Below are 25874 nucleotides of genomic sequence, written 5' to 3'. Positions count from 1 at the left end.
ATCTTCTGTATAAGCTGCTTCTGAAGTGCAGGAGGGCTAAGCTTGTCTTGCAGGCACTGTGATTACTACCTGAAGAACTTCTGCAATCAATCAAACTCAAATATAAGAAAGGACCAATCAGCTGGAGGCTCTATCAGTAGAAGGATGCGTTCACACGTGTAGACCAGAAGAAGGGGGTGGGGGGTTGATTATTGTGGTTTTTGCTATTTTTGAACAGCCAACCATTAGCTTTATATATAAGGCTTTTGTTTTAGTCACTACAAGACACCAAACTGAACACAGCATGGGAGTTAATGTGGTGAATCGAAAAAGAGACACACAGAAATCATTACTAGTATAATGAATGGCAGCATTCAAGAATGCAGCTCTGAATGACCTTAGTAGATGCTATCACAACAGGCTTGTGTTCTCACAATGCTTTCAATCTGCTCTTTTTTTTAACCCGTCTGTTTGGGCCGCCGCTAATTAAAGGCACATGTCACATGTTCAGGCAGGGATCAAGAGTCTGCTTCTACACAGCCACATGGATGCTAGCATGAAGCGATGGCCTTTTTGTGTTTAAGGAAGTTACGTAATTCTGATAAGTCAATGTCAAGGCCAGGCTGAGTGTGTGAGGGAGGAATTAAGATTAAAATGTAACCATAATCTTGTGACAAGAGGAAAATTTGACTTTAGAGGGCTGTTGTTTCTATGTTCAACAATATCAAAATGTGCAGCAGCAAAAGTTCCAACTTCTACGAGAAAGTACTAAGTACTAAAACTATTGTAATGACACATATTTTCCTTGTAAGCTTTTAAAATTCTGTCTACACAATAACAAAGTCAGACAAGCACCTTTTTATCTTGGAGATTTTAACATTCCAAATTCATTGTACAGCCACCCACCCTCCCGCCTAGATGTCTGTAAAAGTGTTGTGACTCCCCCCCCCCCCCCCCCCCAAACTCTGAGGTACGGTAATTTTCTTCACTTCCCATTGTCAATTTAAATTGAATTCTAAAGTAAAAATGCAGCATAAATACACTGCAATTGTCAGCAATAATGCTTTTCAAATCTGTGCAACCCAGGCAATAGGAGCTGCAGCACAACAGCCCTATGCGACAATACACTTTAAAATCAAATAAATTACTGGGGGAAAAAAGACGGTGGGCGCATGTTAATGAAGTTGCATCATTACTGTGAGATGAACTGAGTTGAACTGATGAAGTGAGCAGTGATCAATGTGTTTGGCTGAGTCTCTCTGGAGAGGAGGCATCACACACTGGAAATCTATAGTGACTGGTCCTGTGTGTTAAACAGACACTTTCTTGTTTTCTGCTCCCTAATTGGCTGGTGTAAAGGATCTGCATCGTGTGTACTAATGATGTTTAAAATAATCAGGCAAAACCTGTGAAATCAGAGAAATGACATCTACTGTCGGTGCAGAGATGAGGATAGTGACATAACGGTAACATTATGGCGTAAATTATTACTTTACATCAGATATCAAATCAAATGCTACAGGCAGCATGGTGGCCTGAATTGGAACGAGAAAAAAAAATCTTTCAATGCTCCAGTGACAACTCCCTGGTTGTATCCATTTCCCATTGAAGTAGCCAAACAACAGAGACCCATGTGGTTTGGAGACATTATTAGCTGAGTGGATGAGCACTCGTGACTCCATACAGGCAAAGGGCAGAACAAGCAAATCCATGTCAGGCGTATGGTACACCAGGGAATACTGGGCGACATTTTTAACAAGGCACACAGATCAAGATGACTCCAACAGTTGGTGCCTCAAAGTGTCAGGGTGGTTCCTTGGCTACAAGCCTTGGCAGTAGTTTCCTAATTTGGCGCTGCATCTGATACAAAAAGAGAAAGAAGAAACCTCCCCGACATGTATGCTAAACATTTTAAAGTCACAGTCAACAGATAAAGGGGAAAAAGTAACTTAATAAGCTTGGAACATAAAGATTTATGGTTAAATTCAGGCGTATTAGAGAAAAAATGGAGACCTATTAATTTTGTAGCAACCAGGCGTTTGATGGTGGAGCCTTTAATTCACCATGATATATTAGTCATCGACCTTATGAATCCTTGTTGGGATTCATGTGGTCTGCGATTGAGGTTGCTCAACCACTGCTAGAGCCCAGATCTGCTGGTATAACTGGTTTGTCTGTAATAAAAGCAGGCATGAGGTTTTAATTCCAAAAGTATTCTTTTCATTTAGATGATTGCAATGCAAAAAAACATTGCATCATATGGGAAAATGTCATTTAAACTACTTAACCAATGGGTATTGTGTAACTTGTCATCTAATTATCCCAATAAAGTACCAAAATCTTTATCAACGCCGCCACCCCCCCCCCCCCCCCCCCCCCCCCCCCCCACACACACACACACACACACACACACACACAAACACACTGCTGAAATCCAATCAGTCCTTTTTGCTTTCTTTACTCAAGCACATTCACATGGAGAGAAAGACTCACATTCGCTGTAGTTTTGGAATACTTGTTGGTGGCACATTGTGGGTGGAGAGGACAAAGCAGAGGGAGTGGATGCTGGGGCACAGGGACCCTGAAAGAAGTACAAAGGACCCAGTGGAGCTCAGGCTACGTCAAAAGGCTTAGACAAAAGAGTATCCTGAGAAGGCAGATACTTTATTGGCCTGTTGAAAGCAGAGGAACCTACGTACTGAGACACTAGGCCTGGGTGAGCTGTTAAAGCCAGACCATGTGTGGTCCATTATCACATGCAGGGACCAACGCCCCCATCAATGAGAATACGGATGCCCCCTTGCTGTCTGCACCCGAGACCCGTTAAGAAAGGCGCGAGGAACAAAAGGAACCCACTGTGTTGTGAGAGAGCCATTGAAAAGGTCGCAGGAGCAAGCCTGCACGGGTTCCCTCGTCCTCAGAGGGGGACAATGGGGCTGACAGGTGTTGCAGCAGGACAATTGGATAGGGAGAGTAAAAGGACACGAATGGGTACGAGTGTGCACGTAGATAAGCAGAAAGAAAAGAGGGACGATTGGAAGAGGCAGTATTTACATCCTGTTTCAAGTTGGCTTGCGTATTGATAGAACATATAATGGAAACTGGGAGGAGTAAAAGAGGGCGAAATTGGATTACTTCACGCTTCTAAACAGAAATGCTATCAGTCGAGTGTTTATCTCCTTACGAACTCTGACAAACAACCAACCCCCTCCAAAGTCATTTAACAGCATTGTCAATATTGGCCGCCACACATGCTCATGCCGAAGGACTTGTCATAACACAGCTTTAAAGCCATGACTCATCCTTCCATTTTTTTTCATTAGTCCACATCCGACATGACCGCGGGTGCCGCAGACATCGGGAACAGGAAACAGATGCAGCCGTGTCTTTCATCCAATCAAACAAACAATCTGGGAAGTGGTTCGAGTGATTCAGCCGGCCGCTGTCAGCGGCTCGCTGCACCATTTCCAGGTCACTTGTCAAACTTTGGCGGGGAGTGCAGGGGCTGGTTGGAGACTCTCGGCACTTAACTCCAGTCAGGAAACCTTTCCTTAAGGAATTAGGGTCAACAGCTCACTTCTCCTGACCTCTGAAGTCCTCATGGATCAGGGATCAGGAGGAGGCTGGAAGGAAGAACAGGACAACATTTGCGTCATTTGCTGTCCCCTCCTACCCCATCGGTGACCGGGTCTGTTACACAAGAGGCTTTAGAGCTTTGCTATCTGCTGCTAACAAGAGAGAAAGGGGTCCACAGACCATCAGGGTGGGGGTATTTCTCATCAGACACTACAATCCCTATCCTGGATGTCTATCAGGCCATATCATCTCACAATCACTACAGATCTGACAGATCTGTCAGAGCTGTGCATCCGTGGTGCAAAACATGCACTCTGCAGGCCGTGATGGATGCCTGGATATGGCCTCTATGCGCTCAGGAAGCTGTGTATAACTCTTGTATCCATCCCTAAAGCTGCACTGAAAATCAACTCAGATAAGGTTAAATAAACTACAATGAGGAGACCGCGTGGTGCTCCTGGACAGTGTGGTGCGGCCCGCCATTATAAAATATGACAGCTAATGTTAAGCAGCTGTAAAGCTGTTCATGTCACATTTAAGCACCGAAATAAGGTCTAAATGTGCATTCACACTGTGAGTATGATCAAGAATTCACTAGGGGGCCATTTGTTTCTCACAGAGAGCTGATACAGCAGAGGCCTTAGGATAGAAATGAGCAACAATGTATAAACCTTTCACGTGAATAAATGGGCGGGACCTCAGGGTTTTCACCGTGAAATTTAAAAAAAAAAGATTACCTCATAAAGAGTATTATTACATTTCCCCAAAATTACCAATGTCAGTTCAGAGAAACTTCAGCCATGTAGTTCTCTACAGTAGATAAATGAACAATGTTATAAGAAACATCATGAAATGGATTATTTGAATCCAACTAAGCAAGACTGGTTAAAGTTTGTAGTATGTTTCCACAGCTTCTACTCACATTATTGTTATTATTATTATTTTTTTAATCAAAACCAAAAAACAACAGGGGCAATATGTTTAATATAGCAGTGTTTTCTAGTGATTGCTCAAAGGGTGTGCCCACCCAGCCCCGGCATCTGGGATCTACTCTCATAAGCCACACACAATCCAGCACTGTTCTCCACAAAAGACGACTCGCATGCTCTTCCTGTGTTGCTGAATCAAAGCCATTGACTCTAAATATAACAACACGAACATCTCAAAGTCTTTTATCATCAGGCCAGAAAGCAGAGGGGAAACGTCATTTAACTGCAGCAGAAATCATCAGGGGGGTTATTGTAACGTTTCGGGAGACTGAGGAAGAACAATAAAGTGATTATTGCCAAGAAGCTGATGCGGCATGTCTGTTTTTTTGGGTTTTTTTGATGGGGGGGGTGGGGTCTTGGTCATCTATAACTGCAGAAAAAACTCTCAGCCTATTTCCTTAAGAGCATCTAAATCCGCCTGACAAGTCAAACAAGTGAGAAGGTGCTGGCGACGCCGAGGCACTCCTCTGTGGCCTCTCCACTCAGAGACAGGGTAAAAGCAGCTTCTCTCGCGCGTCATCGCTCTCTTCCCACCTCGCAGAGCAGATAAAGATGTGACATCCAGAAATAAACGGAAAGATCAAAGATTTTTGAGATGAACATTCTGGTTAAAGTTGTACTCCAAAGCATGAGTGCAAGCAACTAAGTGTCATCCCTGGTATGTGCTACTAAATATGATTGGTTGGAAGGCCTTTTGCAAACAGCCATTATTCATCCCAAAACACTCCCTGCAATATTTCACGTACAGTCCTCAAGCCCAGGCGGAATATTAATAAATCAAGGCAAAAATCAATCAGTGGTGCTTTTAGATGTTTCCTCTACACCAGGGAGTAATGTGTTATTCCATGTGGCCCCACACACGTCCAAATACAGAGTTTACCTCTTTCCTACGCACTGCTGGAAAATAGATTCCATCATAAATTTTCAACATGGTCAGGCTCTGAAAAAAGGCTGATGTCATAGCTCACGTGGAAAACGCTTAATGTGAGTAAATGCATAGAAGTAGATTAGACTGTCGCTCCCATAATCCCTCTGTTGGCTGGAGGAAGGGATTTGTGGGTCACGTCGTGTGCATGTGGGGTGGGGGGGTGTCCATCTTTAGCAGTATGGAGGGAGAGATGCTGCGATGCGCTGGCCAGACGTGCAGGCGATGCCGCTTGTTCCCCCTCCCCCACCAACAAACTGTCAGACATGCACCCACCCACACACACACACACACAAGCACACACATCTTCTCTCAGACAGAGCAGGAACAAGCCATAATAGCCCGATGACCTATAAACCACAGCTCCACAGGATTTATTCACAAGCTTTTGAATCAGATTCCATCAGAAGCCATTGAGAGCTAGTGCAGAGCGCAGGACCACCTCAGCCCGAGAACATGGATTTTACTGTGCATGATTTTAATAGCTCTCTTCCAAGCAGAAGGCATTTACAGTAAACAATCAAGTATTGTTCTGGACACTGGTCATTCAGGGGAAGAATGACGTCTTAAAATGATATGAATATGTTCAGTCCAGTTCACGGCAGCCTGTATGAGAACAGGACTTGAACTTTGCAGAAAGAGATAAGCAACCTGCAAAATCTCTCTTAGCAGGGATACTGTTCATGACTCAGTCACCATAGCAAGTCAGATCTGTTTAACTAACCTATCGGATCTATCCAGACTTGTTAGCAGAAAGGGTAAAAGCCAGGAGAAAGTTAAAAAAAAAAAATCAATACTAGCTTCATTGCTTCTCATGAAGTAGTTCTACATGTGGTCTGGTGGTTGATTTGCAGAACACCAGCGTTTCCCATGATTACTGAGACTAACATGGCCGATTTCATTGCTGCAGTCCCGTGCACTCACACACAATCATGAGACAGTTTGTAAGAATAAATGCTGTAGTCCTAGAAAACAAAAAATGGCAATAAAGTGAGCACAGTTCTAAACCATTTATTAGTTAAAAAAAAGTTAAACAACACTTGTGTCTTCCTTATGATGACATAGTACATCTGTTGTTCTGTTTGTGTGTCTAAGCCAGGTTTTTCCAGCAAGAGAGCTACAACTTCTTAACGATGCGGAGGAGTATTTATAAACTGTTGTTTCGGAAAAGTTAACGGGGTCACGCATGTCTCCTTGAAAAGACATCTAACTGGCCTTCTCCATCAGTAAGCAATGATAATGCATGGGAGTGACGATGTTCCTCAAATGCCCCATCGTTTAGACGTGACATTTCTGTCTCTATAACTTTGAGATTTTGTCATCTGGCGGCAACACTTCCAAAAATAAACACAAAACAGACTAGCATGATCTCACACTTGTAAATAAAAAGACTAACCCCAGACGGTTGAGCATTTTACAATTAAATGTTAGGAGTCTGAGCTTCCAAAGGCAGCGTTTTATATTTACATGAACTGGATGTGCAACGGGAAACATTTTTACAGCCTTCTCTTTCCAGCTGTATCAACAGTGCCTCCAACAGGGAATGTTACAGTGTGGGAAAAGTCAACACTACCCACACATCCATGTATCCATCCTCTCTCACAAACAGGGTTTTCCTGGTCGGCATCTTCAACAGCCAACCAGGGCATTGGACATTGTTTGACACGTCCTTCGCTAAGCACACACACCACTAACTTCCACTGCTGCCATGTGTAACAGTGTTCTTAGGCTCCTCTGTGAAACAAACTCTTGTCCTCCTCTAGTCTTCAGTATTGTGATAGACCACCCATTAGATCCCCCGCTCGTTAACGCTGAGTCCCGGAGGTTCCATGGGGCTGTTCTGTTAAATAGGAAGAAAAAGAAATCTGCAAAAATTTGGCTGTTAAACTCTCTCGCTCAAGGAGATCAGTTTGAAAGGCTCATAAAAGAAATATACACACACACACCACACAGACACACATGCTGATTACACAAGGTTTGACTAATTCTAATGTCATTTTAGATACGTCTAGGTGCTCCTAGGTGCACATTTGCATGAGGATAATGCAAACAAGTCCATATTTGCATCAACTATCTGGGCTGTTTTCTTCTTGGACAGCAACATTGCCTCCACCAAATTGCAGAGGATGTTCTCCCTCAATCTATTTTGAGTCCCAGGCTCAGGTTACCCTGTTTTACATGAACAGGGGAAGTTTTTCCAGGGGTAATGAGAATCTGTGCCAGCCCAGCTACAGTCGGAGGGCCCCAGGGGCAGACAAAACAGCATTAAGTATTAAGGCTGCTTAAATGGAAAGAAATTCACTGTGTCAACCCAATTTCCTCATGAAAGAGTGAGGAAGCCATAATTTCAAAAATAACATGTTGACAGAAGGTGCAGGTTCCCCTTTGCTACCAGTGCTGTGGCAGCCACGAGGCAATGATGAGGTGGTGGGAAATTACACTGGCTCAGGGAAGCAGCTTAGCAGTGATGACTTATTTAAACTCACTGGTGAGAATTAACAAACTCCCATCTGATTATAAGTCTAAAATACTCCAGTTAACCAAAAGGGTTGTTTGCCACTAAAAACACAACTGGCCTGACTAAATCATGTAAATACAAGTGAGAGGGAATTTTAAATGGCAATGGCATTAAACTTATCCATGAGAATAAAACAATTGTAACAATGTTAGATAAGATAGAAGGGAAGAGAAAAGTTATGTAACAAACATTTAGGTCTGCCAGATAAAAATTGAGATTAGAAATTCAGAATGTAATGACTGCAACTTGCAATGATAGCATCTTGTTAATTACCCCAACAGGAATATGCAGGTATGTGATGGACATTTTATGGTATATTAGGAATAATTACATATAATGTATAATCCAAACTGCATGTCAAATGATGTTGACATATTTGTGGGTAAAAAAGACAGATGTGATGTTCAGCATGCCGTAACCAATCTGAAGCAGCGAGTTCTCATCGACTGACGCAGTCGGGCAAAGTGAGCTTATTGTTGAAATGGGATGTAGCTGACGTGTGAGAATGAAAGACACAAAGACTGACCGCGCGAGCACAGCTGCACACATGGGAAGCAACGGCATTCCATTATGTGAACCTGTGAGCGTGTCAGATGACTGATAACAGAGTTCAGGGGAGGACGGGACTCCTCAGAGGAGAGATTTAGCGGTCTGTTTGACCCAAGACGAAGACTGAATGCAGAGTGGGAGGAAGGCTCTTCAGCCTCCTGCCTCATGCGGGGTATAAAACCAAGAATTACTGTTAGGTCAAATATTTTTGGCTGTGTTTGGCATGCTGCACATCGGCTCCCTCTTAGAGCTTGACTTATGATACAGGTGCAGAGCAACTCTGCTGCTCTAAATGGATGGCAGCATTGGTTGTGCACACAGTGAGTTAAGAAATGCTCTAAAACTCTTATATGCACATATGATGCAATTGCAGCAGACAATAAAGTTATTGGTTGATTGTTATTCCAAGAGTTCACCTCTAATTGCTCAGTCTCACATCTTCTCCCAGTGCACAAATAACAAGCAGTATATGTTATACTCCTGAACCACAACTAGCAATTTATGCAACAGTCAAAGCACATTTCTCAATATGCGGCCTTCTTAGTCCTTTGGACATCGAGTTCTTTTAAAATGTAATTAGTCACAAATAGTGTTCCAATTCCAAAAAAAGTTATCAAGTACCCTCTAATACTTATGGAAGTGTACCCCATCTAGGTTAACAAGTATGCATCAGACAAGCCTTGTGTGGGCATCGTAAAGCTAGGTATCCCATGATGCATTTCACCTGGGCTTGGAGCACTGGAGAGGCGAGGGGAGGAAAGGTGGTCCAGCAGCGACATGAAAATCAATACCATGGACCATGGAAGAAAATACGTCGATAGAGGACATAAGACATTTATGTGTGTACTCCAGTAGTTCACAAGACCGTGCCTGCAAACTGTGATGGCAAAAGTCTGTCACATCTCACAATTTACAGCACGTGTTGGCACCACTTCACGGAATAATCTGCAAGTGCAACGGACCCCTGCTGCTCGCTGGATCTCTCATCCCAGTGCAACACGATGCATTACTGGATTATTCACAGAGCAGGTATGAAAAATTCAAGCAGTGAAAACTGGGTTAAAACTCCACACAGTGTGCACATTTAATAAGGCTTGACAAAAACAAAACACACACACCACCGTGGGATTTGGTACGTTATGTATCACAGTTTAGGCGCGTATGATGTAGGACAAAGAAAGTTAAACAGCCGAACATCCCGCTCGCTTGGGGAGTCAGATCCGTGGAAGCTGCAGCCAAAGGTATTCAGCAGCAACACTCAAGGTGTGGTTGCAGGTTTTTACGAGCTGTGAAGTGAATCTTTATTCCTTCCCAAGCCCTTGGTCTGCTTTTCCTGCGGGCGAGGAATTCTCTTTATATCCCAAAGAGGGAAAAAAAACCAGGTTAGTATGGGATTTTACGACTTGGAAAGTGGACCTCTTTGGACGATGGGAGGTGTCGCTGCCTGATGCCTCTCTGCTCGGGTGAACTCAAGATGTACTACCAAAAATTAATAATGTACTACAGTTGGTATTAGAGTCAGTAGAGACTCAGCCCAGGACGGTATTACACCGGGACTGCATTAGTGTCCTTCATTTATATTATTCATGTTACACCAACAATTGTTTTTTACTCCGAGCACATGCCAGTATTGGGATCTACCCAGACTCACCCCACCCCACCCACCCATGAATGCCTTTCTTTTTAATTGTCTCAAATATGAAAAAAACGCATGGCCATTAAAACAAAATGAACCCCACCTCTCCGAGATGTCTTTACCACAACGCAGCAGCCATTTAAAGTTTAAAGGCCGGGCTGAGAACAAAGAGGCTCATCAAGCCGCATCATTCCCACATCTTCATCAGCTTGTATTGATTTTCATGTCGCTGCTGGACCACCTTTCCTCCCCTCACCTCTCCAACCCCCCCCTCCTTCATGGCACTTGTCATCGCGGCTCATCTGTCCAGCAGGAAGGCTCGAATGAATCAATTACCAGCATCAATCCGGCGAACACAAATGATGGTGGCGGAAAAAGGCTGCAGTTTCAGACAGCCAGGATGGACGAAGACAAACACCACACGGATCAAACCACACAATTACTTAGTCTATAAAACATCAAGAAATGGGCAGGAGGGACTTTGTCTTGCCAGATTTGCCACCACACTAATTTTGACAGCTGCTGCTCCAGTTCTGCTACGCTTGACGACTGCTGGCTGTTTATCAACCAAAGACTGTGACATCTTTGCCCCGGGTGGATGAATCTTTCGGGTTGCTGCAAGCCTGATGTGATTTCACTGGATATTTGAGAAAAATATTTATTAAAAAGTCACATCTTTAACATTTCTAACAAAATAAACTGTGTGTTTCATCTGCGTGGACTGCTGTAGATGACGCTCAGCCGTTAGTATTTTATATAAAACAAGATATTTCTAGAAAAATAAATCCATCCAGACATGGCAGAGCATGCAAATTAAAAGCAGAACACGTCCTGGCTGCAGAGGGATTTGGACCTGGGGCCTTTGTGCTTCAGGGCGACAATATGAACCACCACACCACAATGTCGTCCGAAAAAAAAAATCATTTGGGTAAAATGGATTCTGCTGAACACTGAGCTCGTGTCACGACTGACTGCCTGCGGCTGGTTGCAGCCAAGACTCACAACACACCGCTAACCAATACGTATTTTAAAAGGTTTTGTTAATAAAGACGAGGCCCAACTCCTTTCCAGTAAAATAGATCTGGAGTTGCTTCACAGCAGCTTCATCTGGCTGGCAAAAGTGAGGTTCTCTGAGCTTTTTTACATAAAGCACTCAGTGTTTGTGCTCGCCTTGCTGAACTCTGGATCCAGTCTGTTGCATAATCAAACATATTCTACTGTATTTAGCTGTGTTGATCTAAATCCTCAGCAAAGCAGAGGATTCAGGCACCAGAATGATCTGTGCCAATGCCTCTGGGTAAAACAGCAATGCCAGATTAGAGTGTCAAGAAAATGTTAAGAGCGAACAACTGTGCGTATCGGGATTTGTCTCCACCTGGGTCAGTCCAAAACTTTGTTTCTTTCTTCTTTTGTTGATCAATGCTTTGATCAACTTGAGATCAATTCTCTTATCAGGATCAAACAAACCTTTCTACTTGGTTCCATCATTTTTTGGAGAATGAATCACCAATAATTTAAATCTTAAAAAGCACAGGGGCTTTGGTTTGTCCAACTATTTGGAAATTCTAGATTTTAGTGCATTATGGCATGCAGACATCCATGGCAATAAAACTTTTAGATCCAAATTTTAACAGCCTCTCAGCCGGGGGGCTGGCGGGTCCAGATCGTGGGCGTCGGCTGCGGCAGGGTTTCCCCCTGCAGACAAATCTTTGGACAACTCTGCAAATAATTGAATTAGTTAAAAAAATTATTTTATTTCTGCTCTAATTGGAGGGTTTATATGAAGTAACTGAGAAGAAAAACTACACATAAAAGTCATAGACAACACAAACGATTCAAAAACTCGGCAGCGGCCCACAGAATTTTAATGTCTGATCGGATTTCTACTCTCCACATTACCCGCTGCTTTTCGCTCTTGAGGCCAAGGATCCCCTCCTCACAAATGATTCCATATTTCATTAGAGATGATCCGGCTAGATTATGTCATGGAAACACAATACTGCTGAGAAAGGTCGGTTGATTTCTTCCAAGACCAAATAAATGATATTTCTTATTAGCTATTTACTGCACTCCATCAATCAGATGACAGACGTGATGTGGGACAGCAGAGCTGCTTTCTTGAAGAAAACCAGAGATTTACTTAATAAATGACATGAGATCATTCGAAATGATGATTATGTGATTATGGCACAGCTCCGACTGCATACAGTCCTCACTGTACACCCGCTCAGACGCTGTATTTTAGAACTATCAGGCCCTGGTAACAAGCGCTGCAACTGTCAGGACAAAATATTCATTAGTATACTGAAGAAGTACAGAAAAATTTTCTGAATTTGAACTAAAATGTTATGAACAGTGTCTGAAATGATGAAATGACTCCAACATGATGCCTTTGTGGTTGCTAAGTAGGTTATGGAGGAACAAGAATTGTGTTTTGTCTCTTTTTGAGTCAGTGCAGAAAAACGTGCAAAAAAACAGTAGTGCGTATGCATGCTATTGAGATTACTTTTATGCCTTTAGGATAAGCACAGAAGCTGTTTATCTCACATGAATACACACAGGTTGGTGCTGCAACTTTCTTTTGCCTTAAATGTTATCATTAACGTCAACGTTATTGCGGTTTCTGAATATTTTAGCAAGCCTTTGAGGGGATCCTTTCACCAAGCCCAGATGTTGTGAGCCGGAGAGCTGATTGGCTCCTGTCACATTTTGTTGCCACAAATTAAAAATCCGCCAAGCGAGACAGCGCACCAGCCTGGTCCCCCGCCAAATCGTCTGTTCATTGCGATAATGAACGTCAATCATCCATCTTTGTGATTTACGGGAGAACAGCCACATGAAACGGATCTCAGGAAAACGCCAGCAGCTCTTTACTTCAGCCCACATCGATTCTAATTCATTTTAGTACATAAACTGCTCCCACAGTGGATGTATTTTACACGTGAATACACTAAAACACTGCGATACTGCAGGAAATAGACCTATAAGTCATTCATTTTTCATTATGGATTCACACTTCATTGAATGAAAGGAATGAGGTCTGCAATTGGTGCTTGAAGAAATAAATGAAATCCTGATTTACGTAATAAGTCCCAGACACACGCATGTGCTCAGCATGGTGGAATATCCCTCTGCTGAAAAAAAATCAATAAGCTCTCAAAAAGATGTAGGCAGTAGATGCTAGCTGTCCTGGCATGAATGGGAATAGTTGGACACGTGGGTCTCCTAAAAGTGAGGCCACATCTCAAGGGAATGAACGAGCCAGACGGGTGCCAGCGGCATGCCTGCTTTATTTCAGCCGTCACGTGGAGAATCTTCGTTCCCATCAATCAAACTGAGTCACGCATGCATGCTAAACGTGGGTGCTAATCGAGAACTGGAGGCTGGGAGAGCAAAACACTTGTCACTTAATTAGGGGCTCGGTGCTGATAAAGTGTCTGTGTAAATTCTCAGTCATCCAGGTCATTGTATCCAAGGTAGTTTTCTCTGTCAACTGGACTGGGTTTCTTCTCTTGAAGACGTTTCGCCTTCTATCCAGAAGGCTTCTTCAGTTCTGAAATCGCTGGGGAGAGAGCTTGAAAATATATAGCCCCTGTGGACCATTAGCATGCTAATGATCTGGGTGGTCACCTGAGAGTCGTTAGGAGGGTCGTTCGTCGGGTCGTTCACCTAGTTTCTGTTGAGGTGTCTCCCCTTTGTCTGCTGGATCACATGGTGGTGAGTCACTGGGTCTCCTGGAATGGTGTGAATGTTTGTTTTGTTGTTGGAAGGAGTGGAGGACTGCATTGTATGTGGGTGACAGGAAGTGCCTCAGGCCACCACCTCTGTTTAAGGATGGTTTTTCCAATTTAACATGGATAGCTTCCTTGACCCCCCTTTCAAACCAGCGGTCTTCTCTGGCCAGTATCCTTACTTGGCTGTCCTCGAAGGAGTGCCCACTCTCCTTTAGGTGTAAGTGGACTGCTGAATCCTGACCCGAAGAGGTGGCACGTCTGTGTTGTGCCATTCTTCTGTGGAGAGGTTGTTTGGTTTCCCCAATGTACAGTTCCTTGCATTTCTCCTGGCACTGTACAGCATAAACAACATTACTGCGTTTCCATCCCCTACCTGTCTGGAGTCCCAGAGAAGTTTAGGTGGATCCTCCAGAAACACGACATACCGGTTCATTTCAAACCCAGCAACACTCTCAGACAGAGGTTAGTACACCCAAAGGACAAGACACCAAGACCCAAACAAAGTAATGTTGTTTATGTTGTACAGTGCCAGGAGAAATGCAAGGAACTGTACATTGGGGAAACCAAACAACCTCTCCACAGAAGAATGGCACAACACAGACGTGCCACCTCTTCGGGTCAGGATTCAGCAGTCCACTTACACCTAAAGGAGAGTGGGCACTCCTTCGAGGACAGCCAAGTAAGGATACTGGCCAGAGAAGACCGCTGGTTTGAAAGGGGGGTCAAGGAAGCTATCCATGTTAAATTGGAAAAACCATCCTTAAACAGAGGTGGTGGCCTGAGGCACTTCCTGTCACCCACATACAATGCAGTCCTCCACTCCTTCCAACAACAAAACAAACATTCACACCATTCCAGGAGACCCAGTGACTCACCACCATGTGATCCAGCAGACAAAGGGGAGACACCTCAACAGAAACTAGGTGAACGACCCGACGAACGACCCTGCTAACGACTCTCAGGTGACCACCCAGATCATTAGCATGCTAATGGTCCACAGGGGCTATATATTTTCAAGCTCTCTCCCCAGCGATTTCAGAACTGAAGAAGCCTTCTGGATAGAAGGCGAAACGTCTTCAAGAGAAGAAACCCAGTCCAGTTGACAGAGAAAACTACCTTGGGTGCTGATAAAGTGTTTTCTTCTTTACGCAAGTGAAGTAAATCTCCCGGCAGGGACGGATAAGTCCGCTTCTTCCAGACAGAAATCAACCTACCGCAATAAAAAGCCTCCAGATAATTCCTCTTCTGAGATAATGATGTTCGTTTTGAGAAAATACACATTATGCTTCAACACGAGGCTAACGAACCCAGTTATCATTTAGGGGATGATTTGGGGTTTCTGAGTGACAGTTTGTTTAAACAGAAAATGGCCTTGTGTGTGATTATTAAGACCATAATCAAACAGTCTCGCTCGAAAATGAAAGGCAAAGATGGATTTCCCTTAAACTGCTCTCCTAATTAAAACAACTGCTGATGTTTCCCCGTGTGGTGGAGGAAATGTTTCTACTGTAGGTCAAGATTGTTTAAAAAAGCAACTTGGGGGATCCGTTGTGGGTTTTTTTTTTATTTCTGGCCTTTCTTCACGTCTTATACGGCAAATGGATTTAGAACTCTCAAGAACATGTCTCTGCCGTTAGCCGTTAGCCTTTCTGTCTCACACACACACACACACACACACACACACACACACAACTTAGTATTAGCTGAGAAGCACCAGAAATGCTGTGCCGATGTAGTCATGAGGAGTCAGTGGTCTAAATAATTACGTGAGTTTGTGTTTTTTCCTTGATATACTCAAAACTGCCGCTAGCACGATGTGCTTCATTTTGAAAAGTGACCAGGTTTACGGCACATTATTTCACAGGAAGTTTCAGTCAGACTCGATTTGCCCACTGCAGTTCGCTACAGCTTTCATCCAAAACACACGATTGGTACATTGTAGAACCAAAAAGAATTCACTGGTTCTAGCTGCTGTGGCGCAACTCCCACATGCCATGGGTGCATCTGGAAGAAATCCGGGATCATGCTTTGTTTTTTTTCTTTTTTGCCTTTGCAGGGCTGCCATTTCTCCTCAAAAGACTGCTTCTCCCCACATCACCAGATTTCTGCGCACACCTTCTAACACCTCACTTAAAAAATAAAGTCCAGCCAATCATACATATCCAGCACCTGCCATTCAGCAAGGGTTCACTTAGGAAAACATCCAGAGTGGAAAGCCTCGCACGTGCAAAGGTCAAAGATGATGAACATTGCCACGACTACCTAAGAGGTCCAAAATAATGGCAGACCTAAATAAGCTGGAGAAATCAGCCCAGTAAACCAACATGGTTCAATCAATCGGTCACCAGTTTGGGTGAGAAGCATCGGGGCAAATGAAAATACCAGCCAAGCTGTTTTCCATATGGAGAAGTCAGATGTATCAGACAGGTTACATAAGCACTTGTTTACACTGCGTTTGGGTGGATTTGGTGACGCCACATACATGCACACCAGTATGTCCACCCAGGTACAGGTGGTGAGACACAGCAAAGGTTGCTATGCTATAAATACATGAAATAAATTTCACTGCAAATTTGGAATATGGTCCTCACTCAGTATTTGATGACAGCTTCACTAAGGTTACATGCAAGATCTCTTTAAAAAAAAAAAAAAAAAATAATAATAAAACCTTTGGCAGACTGATAGTCTGGTTGCAAATAACCTGTGGTGTCCCAGAGGGTGGCATGCTACTGTTGACACGCCATGAATGCATGTTAAGTCCCAAAACTGCACGCCGGGTTCCCAGGGCTCAGTAACAATTAAAGACAGCAAGAGGATGCGCTACCCTCCGCTGCTATGTTCTTGGTCAGAGGGAGGAAGTCAGGGACCAAAGGAAGGAGACAACTCTGACAGCGGTAAAGTTTCGAACCGCAAGCTCAGTATGTAACCGTCAGTTTGCTCTGTCAGCTTGTGCGCAAGTTCACAAACTTGTGAATGGCCCCAGTCTGTGTCTAAGGTGACGAAGAACCCGCACCTCCACTCAAGGACAGCACACCGCGTTTAGGAGAAGGACACATATGCATTTGCTATAAGCCAGGAGATAATGGCAAGTTACCCACATTAGCTAAAGCACGACCTTCTGCGCTGACTCACTGACCGCATGTAGGAGACACCAGATAATTTAATCATGTCTTCAAACCACTTTAACAACAATAATAACACAGCAGGAAATTGTCAAGCAAGCAGAATATCCACTCACTTAAAACCCTTTTCCACAAGAAACATTTGATTTTTATTCTGACTCTGATTTCAGACACTAAATTAAGTCACATTTTCCAAATAATTGTGTTGATAATGCTAAGCTTGCGGTTTGGTTAGCCAACAAAGATTTCGGTTTATTAGAATGTAACTGCCAGAATCAAATGGCTCTGTCTTCTACCCAGAACTCTCTCGCAGTTTATATCTCAGAGGGTGCTGAAACGTTCCCGTAAAAATATTTTTTAGTTGGAGGAATGATTGTGAGGAAACAATAGGAAATAAATCTTAGCATATAATGTTACTCGCATCACTAAAGCCAATGTTTATTATATCTCTCTCCCCACACTTATGGTTAATGAAGTCCAACCCTTGTTAACCAGGTACCTGGTGCATGGTTCATTCTTTTAGAGGAAAAGCAAAATTTTTCTTGTAATCTCCTTATTACAATGCAGATTATGTCTGAGGTGGTGTGCTGTCGATGGTGGGTCACCAGAGCCCGAAGTGTTTCATGAGTCATCGTATTTGTGGGTCATTACATGTCTTAAACCAAAAGCGGCAAGTATGTCATATTCAACATCAACAAACAATTTCTCTACGTGACCCAACCTTGGGTCAACCTTGACCTTTCACTTTTAAGAAAAATAGAAAAATAATCAACATCCATTGGTTTTCTCTGGTCAGGGGACCACAACTAAAATGTCCCCCACACAAACACAACACAAGCAGGCCAACAACATGTCTACCAGTTGAACCAGAGTATCACTAAGACAAAGGAGCCTTTATACAAACTCCGAATCTTCTGTGCTCCCTCCTGTCTTGCCCGGTTAAAACACTGGCCAGTGCACGTAGGACCGTAATGAGTTCCACCAATTATTTCTGACAGGACCGGTCTGCAGCATTGCATTAGTTTTCTTTTCTGTTCGGGCACTGAACACTGAGTGACTGTATCGCTTCTTTGTCTCGTTGAAAACACGAGCCAAAACAACCATCGTTTAATCTCACTGTGTTTGGGGACAACTGGCCCCCTTCATTGGGTCCAGGGGTAAAATGGAGGGACCACACAGTCCCTTCTACATAGGCATTGCCCCCTATCTGCCAAGCTGTGTCATACAGCTGTTAACATTAAAAATAAAGGCCACCAAGATGCCCGAGAAGAAAAGTGGTCTTCCCCTCCCTTCCTACCTAAAAGGGCAAACTATAGGATCCCTGCAGGATATGGGGGATTTTGTTTCTAATAGCTTGGGGTGCTCTACTTACACATTGTGCTCCTTCTCATCCACAGCTCTGCTAATCCCATTAATATGAAGAGGGCCAAGAGTGGCCACAGATTAAGAGGCCATCACGCAGCATTAGCCTTCCAAATCCAAACCCTTGTCTAGACCAATTAAAAACTCAGTCTGGAAGAGTATAACTGCATGAAACTGTATGAATAGTGCAATAATGGCAGAGGAAGAAATAGAATGCTGGGCATTCCTTTGCTCTGTTAAATGCCTGCCGTGAGATTCTCACCACATGACAAAAACTTTATTGATTGAGTCGACTATTTTTCATGTAGTTGATTTAAGTCCTCATCGGTTCATGGACAGTATACTGCATGTGCATCCTGCCCTAACCAGGATGTACTGTATTTAAGGAGATAATCCGATGTTTTTAATTAAATAGCCAGACGAGGACCAAGAATACCCAAAGATGCAGGTTAATACCTTGCTTGGAACAGTAAAGATGATGTCTCATGTCTCAATCCACCAGCAGGCTGCAACCCAATCAGTACATATGGCCCATTTCTCATCTCACTGCATAACAGTGGGGTGATTTAAGAGCATCGGAGCTTAATTAATGCAGCTCTGAGGCAGCGTGTTCTGGCCGAGCTCTGGCACAGTGAGAGCTTTCAAAAACACAATGGGTACAGTCACTGCCCATGAGCAGCTTTCAGTCCCACTGGAAAGCTGTGGCTGGCCCGTATCACAAATGGCAATCTTCTACAGGCTGTAATTACCGGAATGATTCTGCTTGCTGCCATTTTGCCACACGTGTCCGGTTTCGGCTGAAGGCTACATAACCACATAACGCTATCAGATGCCTTCAGGACACAGTTTTTCATGCATTCAAACAACGTCTGTCCTTATTTCTTTGGCATCGAGTATCATCATGGAGCATGTTTGCTATGTTCAAATATCAGTAAAGACTATTGATCGTAAGTGAAAGATTTGAATAGTGTTTAGCAGCAGTTATCATGTACTGCACATCAATCGCTGCTGTTTTGACACACCAAATAGATTTGGAAATTTGATATTGAGGGCTTACAAAATGTGGGTGGGAAACCTACGCAGTCCCTTGCACCTTAGCCGGACAGATATCCCCTCCTCAGATTTGCAATAGCAGTTTAAATAGGGTGTCCAGTAATCCTAAAACAATCACTGATCGTTAAACTGTGTCAGTACGGATTCTCATAGAGGTACGAATTCTCTACAAGTGAACACTTGAATGTTCTGCTGGCATGCAGTCATAACCCCAGCACTTGGAAAAACTAAACTTTTGGTCAGGTCAATGGATATTTAATTATGGTTCATCCTCTGCCAACCAAGAATGCATAAAGCAGACGACAGACCAGTCAGTAAGTGTTGTTACCTGCTAATGAATATTTGGAATTCTGCTAAAAAACGCTATGCTTTTTTGTGATTACAATTGCCCAAAGCCATAAAGTCTCAGGATTTTTTAAGAAGGAACTCGTCAAACTTCCCAATTACCAAAAAAGAACTCCTGAAAACGAGAATAAACAAAGTTTGCCAATGCCTGGCAGGGTGAACCAGACGAACAGTGAAAGCTTCCTTTCTTCTCTGGGCCACACAGCAGTTGAGTTAATTTAAGACTTTTGACAGTCATAAAAGAAACTTGGTGACCGGGAAGAGAAAAGGAAAGGAAAGGGAGAAGCAGCAGTTGCACAAGACAATGTAACATTCTTCTAAACCTTCTCCAACTAGAAGAGCTGATACTCAAACTCTGATCCAAACTATACCGTTATGAATCCATATGAGCCTGTGAGAAAATCAGCGATATAGTTAGCTATTTCTTCCTGACCCAAATATGAACTCCCACTACCCAAGTTTCAAACACGTTCAGCCACTCTGGAGGGTTTAGTGGCTAAGGGAAGCAACTACTAAACATATCAGAACCCCTCATTAATGGTATTTTTAGAAACAAATTGATTTCACTGAGGCTAGCTTGTCTGGCATCAGTGAAAATAACTAGCCTCTAGCCTCAATGGCTATCTGTTGGAAAATTAGATGTTAGGAAAGTGGAGCTCCAATCCACTGAATTAGTGGTTATTGAGCTGCTTTTTTCCGGCTGATGTAGTTTAAACATGTGGCAGCGTAAAGTACCTCTGTCATATGATTATGAGGTTGTCTATTCTTTGAGTGTAACATTACGTTGTGTTTTAGCTTTTATTTGAATGTTAACGCTGAAATTCTATAACTTTCTGTCCATTTCAGTGGAGATTGGTCTACCTGTTAAAGGCAGCCCAGTGTTTAATAGCTGATAGCGAAATGTGCAGTTTGATGGTTTACAGACGCTAGCCAGCATTTGTTGGTCAAAACCACCTCATTTGTCAGTATTGGGAACAAATTCTGAAACGTTGCAGGCGACAAGATCAAGATCATAAAGGGACTGACGACACAGACTTGAAACAATTGTTTGAAGAAGATTCTGTAAACATATAACTACAAAATGTCCACCATCTGTTTCAAACAAATACAGAATACACGTAGCTGTGATGTTGCGCCGACTGCTTCTAAAAAAGTGAACCGAGCATCTAAAAAAGCCAAAATTCCATTGAGCTTATAATTGTCTGGCTTTGTCACAATGTATTTTTGCATTACTTGTAGCTATTTCTTTAAGAGATGTCATATAAAACACTGATAAAATCCACATGTTGGTAACTGGGGATGCTTTTACTATGCACATTGACGCTATCCTCCATCTGTGTGATTGGAAACTTTAAAGTGTCCATTCTGGCAGCGAAACACAAACCTTTTCCTGACTTCAATTTAAACCTTCCCCGTCAAAGTGCAGGAAAGCTGCTTTCGAAACCGTACCATCTGGAGTCAGTCACCGGGTGACAGAAGACGGAGAACCAAATAGGTTTTTGGGGGGTAAGGCAGACACAGAAAGAGCAGGGCACCCAGTGCCGCAGCAACAAACACCTAACCCTGTCCAGAGTCCATCTTGTCGCCAGGACAGTAATTACAGGGTTCAGCCAGAGAAACCCTGACTGAAGAAAAACGTGGGGGTACTCCAACTGCTGGGTTGCCGCCCTCAACATAACCACAATAAACGCCTCCTACAGCACAGGCCCTGACCACTGGGTTCCAGGTCAGCGTAGTGACACACAGGGCACGGAAACCAGGCAGGCGGGACCGCCGCGAGCAGCTCTCCACATTGCAAGGATCAGACCCGGGCCAGCAACGAGAGTGTCTGGGCTATCAACCGTCTGAGCATTATTAATCAAACCACCTACCAGGCAGCGTACCTTCAGTGTAACCTGCAACCTTTGCACATCCTCACACAGCAGATAAATGAAGTTTACTCTGTACATCACATCCATCAAGCTCCAGAGGAGATGCAGTAGTCCATGAAATAAACCTGGAACTATATCCCATGTCTTTCAGGTGATATATAGATAAATCATAATTAGAATGCAGTGTATCAATCCACATAAACATGGCACTGCATTGACAATAATCAAGAGAAATATAATTATCGCAACCCACCACGAGGGGGCGATGTTAGTGACTTTCCATCACATATAAAGTGAACTACACAAATCCTATAAGATTCTTAACAACAACTCCAGTATTAAATATGTGGGACCAGGATTTCTTTTCTGCACATTTCTGGTGTGGGGGCTTACAGAGGTTCACAATATATTGCGCCAGTATTTCTCTGCTGACATTTATCTGGACCAGGGTTCTTGCCGTCAGCCCCAGTTGTGGATTACAGCGGCACAGATACGGATGACATGACGTATGATTCCCATTTTCCAGTGCAGGTGTCACAGCTGCATGTGTGTGTTTATGATAAGTGCGTTCAGAAGATGGGGATAAAAAGCTCCCAGGAGAGCTCTGGCACCGCACGGCGCGGGCTGTTCCTCTGACTTGTCGATCTGTGGATTGGTCGCGGCGTTGAAAATAAAAGAAGAGGCCATCTATAGATGTAAACGGGTGCATCATTATTACATTACCTTGACCTTTTTATTGCATTGTTTACATCATGCAGAGGAAGTATGCTCAAATTAATGTCTAACCACCTGCATGACCTTTGAACTACGCGACTCAGGGTTTGTTTTCCTCAAATACTTTCTCTCAATGGGGAAAATAAACAGAAATGATGCGTGGAAGGTTTGCAGAACCCTAAATATCTCTTTGACGATTTATGGGAGCATTCAGAGATTAAGAGCCTTGCTCGATTGCCCATTGTGGTGATGGTGATGGTGGAGAAAAGAGGTGGATTTCACTGTGCCCCCACTCTGGCTAGTCCAGGGATTCAAACCTGCACCCATTTGGCAACAAGGTTTCCATAAGGTCACCACTCACTCTTGCTTGTGTGCCTCTGCGTTGAGAAGTATGTAAGCGGTTCATTGAAATATATTGGTTAATAGTAATGTCCATATTTGATTTATCATCACCCTCATGTCTTCCACGATGACAGCTTCACGCAGACGAACAGTCGAGCAGCAAACCACTGACAAGTTTGACCAGTCTGCACACCAGAGACAGTTTACTTAGCAAAATTATCGCTCCGTCTACTGCTGGAGCCTATGGGGACAGAAGGCAGCACTTAATTGCAACCCTGAAGTGAAATGCATGGCGTTAAAATACACAGACATGCAGCAATGACAATTCTATCAAAAACCAAAAATGCCAAACACAGACCTCTGTGCGAGGGAGGTCATTTGTCATTCGTCTGTCACCGAATGAATACCCAGAAATCGCTTGGTTGAAACCTCACGCGGTAAATGATGTGCAGGAAAAGAATTGAAAAAGATCACGTTAATACGATCCTTTCACAGAATAATCGTGCCTTGGCTTTCTGTCTGTTTAAAGAAAATACCTGGATTTACTGGGTTTTACAGCAAGTAGCAGCAGCAGCTGCAGCAGCAGCCTTTAACCCCCCCTCCCCCACATACACACACACACACACACACACGTTCACCATCATTCCCTGACAGTCACCTAACCAGAGAGTGAAGTGCACTCAGGGAAGCACCTTCTTCACTCAGTACTTTATATTAAGTGAAGGTATAGTTTTAAATACAAAAAGGGAGGGGGGAAAAGACAACAACAATGTAGCTGTTGCTTTAAAATAGCAGGTGGAATCTCCTAAAATGGTTACAGGAGCAAAACCACATGATTCTGACCTACATCATGATAGAGATGGGGCATTAATGAGCCCGAAGCCATGGAAACAACTCAGCCATCAAATATCAAGTGGCTATCTACTGTTTGAGTGTTGTGTTGCCCTGCAGAGCCCACACACACACTGCCGGGTGACAACTAATAACCCTCCTTTGGAGCAAATTAAGTACAAAACCTCTGACTCAAAGTTTCACCCGGCCGCACATTTAGAACAATCTGCCGATTGGATGGGTTTTAGTGGGGCTAAGAGATGGATCTTCTCCTCCAGAGATCAATTACTTCCTCGGAACGACTCAGATGCAGAGAGCGAGTCCAGACCCCAGAGACCACAGTAGTCTGAGCCGAGGCATCGCCCGCTGCAACTTTGTGGCATCTTTCTTATCGGATAACATTTCAAGTGAAAGAGACAGAAACACTGCTGTGATCTAAAGAAGACAACCCACACCTGAGTTAGACAATTGTAAAACAGATAAAAACTGGACAACTATGACTGCTTTTGTCTTGGAACTTAACTTTCTCTAGGGAAAAAAACGATAAGAAAATGAATAAAGATCAAAATATGGAAATATTAGGTATTAAATTTGAGTTAAAAACTGTCAACAGTTGAGGTTTCTAGGGGTGTTGATTCACAAAACAGCACATAATTATGATTCAACCTCTTCAAATCAATATAAGTACATGGTGAGAGAATCAACATTACTTCTCGGTTGCATTTATTAATTTTTGCCAAAAATCTGATAACGATAAATATGTTTTGCAACTTAATTCAGTATAATGCTGTTCTGGCTCTAATTAACCTTAATATGCATATCATTAAAATAAAGCGAAAAGGGTAAAAAATGGTAAAGAGGAACTGAAATCTTCAGAAAACAGCAACACTGCTTTAAGTAAGTAAGAAGCTCACAATTATACTAAAGTCATTTAAGTAAGTGAGTTTACCAGCATTTTATCACAGTTTACAAGCCAATCATAGCAACAAGCAGAATTACTTCACCGAGCAGTATTGATAAACTGATCAACTTGGTCATCAGTTAGAGGCTGATGGTTCATTAGGAGCTGAGGAAGCATGATGAATGACACCTATTATGTCTAATTCACGTATGGAGGGGATATTTATTAGGAGCTGATGATATAAACATGTGACTGGATGCCACTCATTCGTCCAAGTACCTGTCATCGTAGCAGAAATCTGCGCCCAGAGTGTTGACATACAGGACCAGAGCCACGGCGACGCAAAGCACTTCTGCAAACATCTCTGTTTCCAAGACACGCGGGAGGGAAGAAGGCCAAAAAACCGTTCAAATAAATACATGAAATAAGAAAGATGTTGAGCGAGAGAGTCCGGTGGATATCCCGATGTGTGTTCCCTCTCAGTCCCCGTCTTTGTCAGGATGTCACTGTGAAAACAAGCCGTTTCGCCCTCTCCATCATCCTCGCCCAAGTGCGCAAAGTGAATAACCCGAGCGTGGCCACGTCTCTAACCCATGTTGAGTCTGAGCCGGAGACCTCATTTATCCTGCTGCGACTCTGGCCACGAAATAACAGGCGAGCCGCGCGCACCGCACGCCTTCCCAACACGGAGGTGGATCAGCGCTCCGATGCTCTGCCGCCGCTTACGGGGGCGTCGTGATCCACACCGCCGTGCAGTTAGCTTTACTGACATCATTCTGCTTCCGGTTACTTGTTAAAAAAATAAAATCCACCCATTAACGCAACCCAAAAAAGAAGCATTTTTGTTTAACTTATTGCTAATAGCCCACGCTGTGGTAGAAGTAGAAACATGACTAGACGTGACCCATTCATGTCTAAGTACATCACGTTTATGCTTTTAGAAAGAGCATTTTTAATATAGTGTTCACGCTGTTTATAACCGCAACAGAAGAACAATCAAAGACCTTGCGCTCTCAAAAATGTTATGACATAGAAAAGAAGTGTTTACACTAGCCCTCTTGCATATGTATTCACTATTTTTTTAACGACGAGCAACTTTTAGGTTTTATTTTGGAAAAAGAATTCCTTGATTCTGCTCCAGTCCTGGTTCTCTTCGGCACTTGACACAGCCGTAACAGAAACGCATGTGGCGGGTATGCGCATGCGTACTGTAACCACAATCCGAAAGCCTGGTGATAAATCACACTATTGGTGCTGAAACCTTTTGGTAAGGGTTACATACTGCTATTACAGTCGTACAGAACAGGATGGGGTCCTTAGAGAGATGTAAGAAGCTTTAAATGTGAATGCTTTGAGCACAGAATTAATGTTTTATTTATTTAAAGCATAATTTTCTAAGATGTATAAATAAGCAGTAAATCAGAATC

At 43.3% G+C, this 25874-nt stretch overlaps 1 protein-coding gene across 3 annotated transcripts in view; it reads right to left on the bottom strand.

The window, feature by feature from the left end:
* The window catches only part of tmtc2b (transmembrane O-mannosyltransferase targeting cadherins 2b), a 75882-nt gene extending 50706 nt beyond the window's left edge, over positions 1–25176 (bottom strand). For 2 of the 3 annotated variants that reach the window (XM_029842024.1, XM_029842025.1), the window contains exon 1: positions 24727–25175. Coding sequence is in view for 2 of the 3 variants with exons in the window: in XM_029842025.1 (XP_029697885.1) it covers positions 24727–24809 (83 nt within the window). In the remaining variant the exon portion in view is untranslated. Of the gene's footprint in view, positions 1–24726 lie in introns of all 3 variants that reach the window. The other variant, XM_029842023.1, reaches the window with a different exon arrangement.
* Positions 25177–25874: the final 698 nt, after the last annotated feature.

The sequence above is a fragment of the Takifugu rubripes genome, chromosome 9 (genome assembly GCF_901000725.2).
Source record: "Takifugu rubripes chromosome 9, fTakRub1.2, whole genome shotgun sequence".
NCBI classification, from domain to species: domain Eukaryota; kingdom Metazoa; phylum Chordata; class Actinopteri; order Tetraodontiformes; family Tetraodontidae; genus Takifugu; species Takifugu rubripes.
Note: the sequence above shows the minus strand (reverse complement) of the source record. Positions and strands in the feature narration are given on the sequence as shown.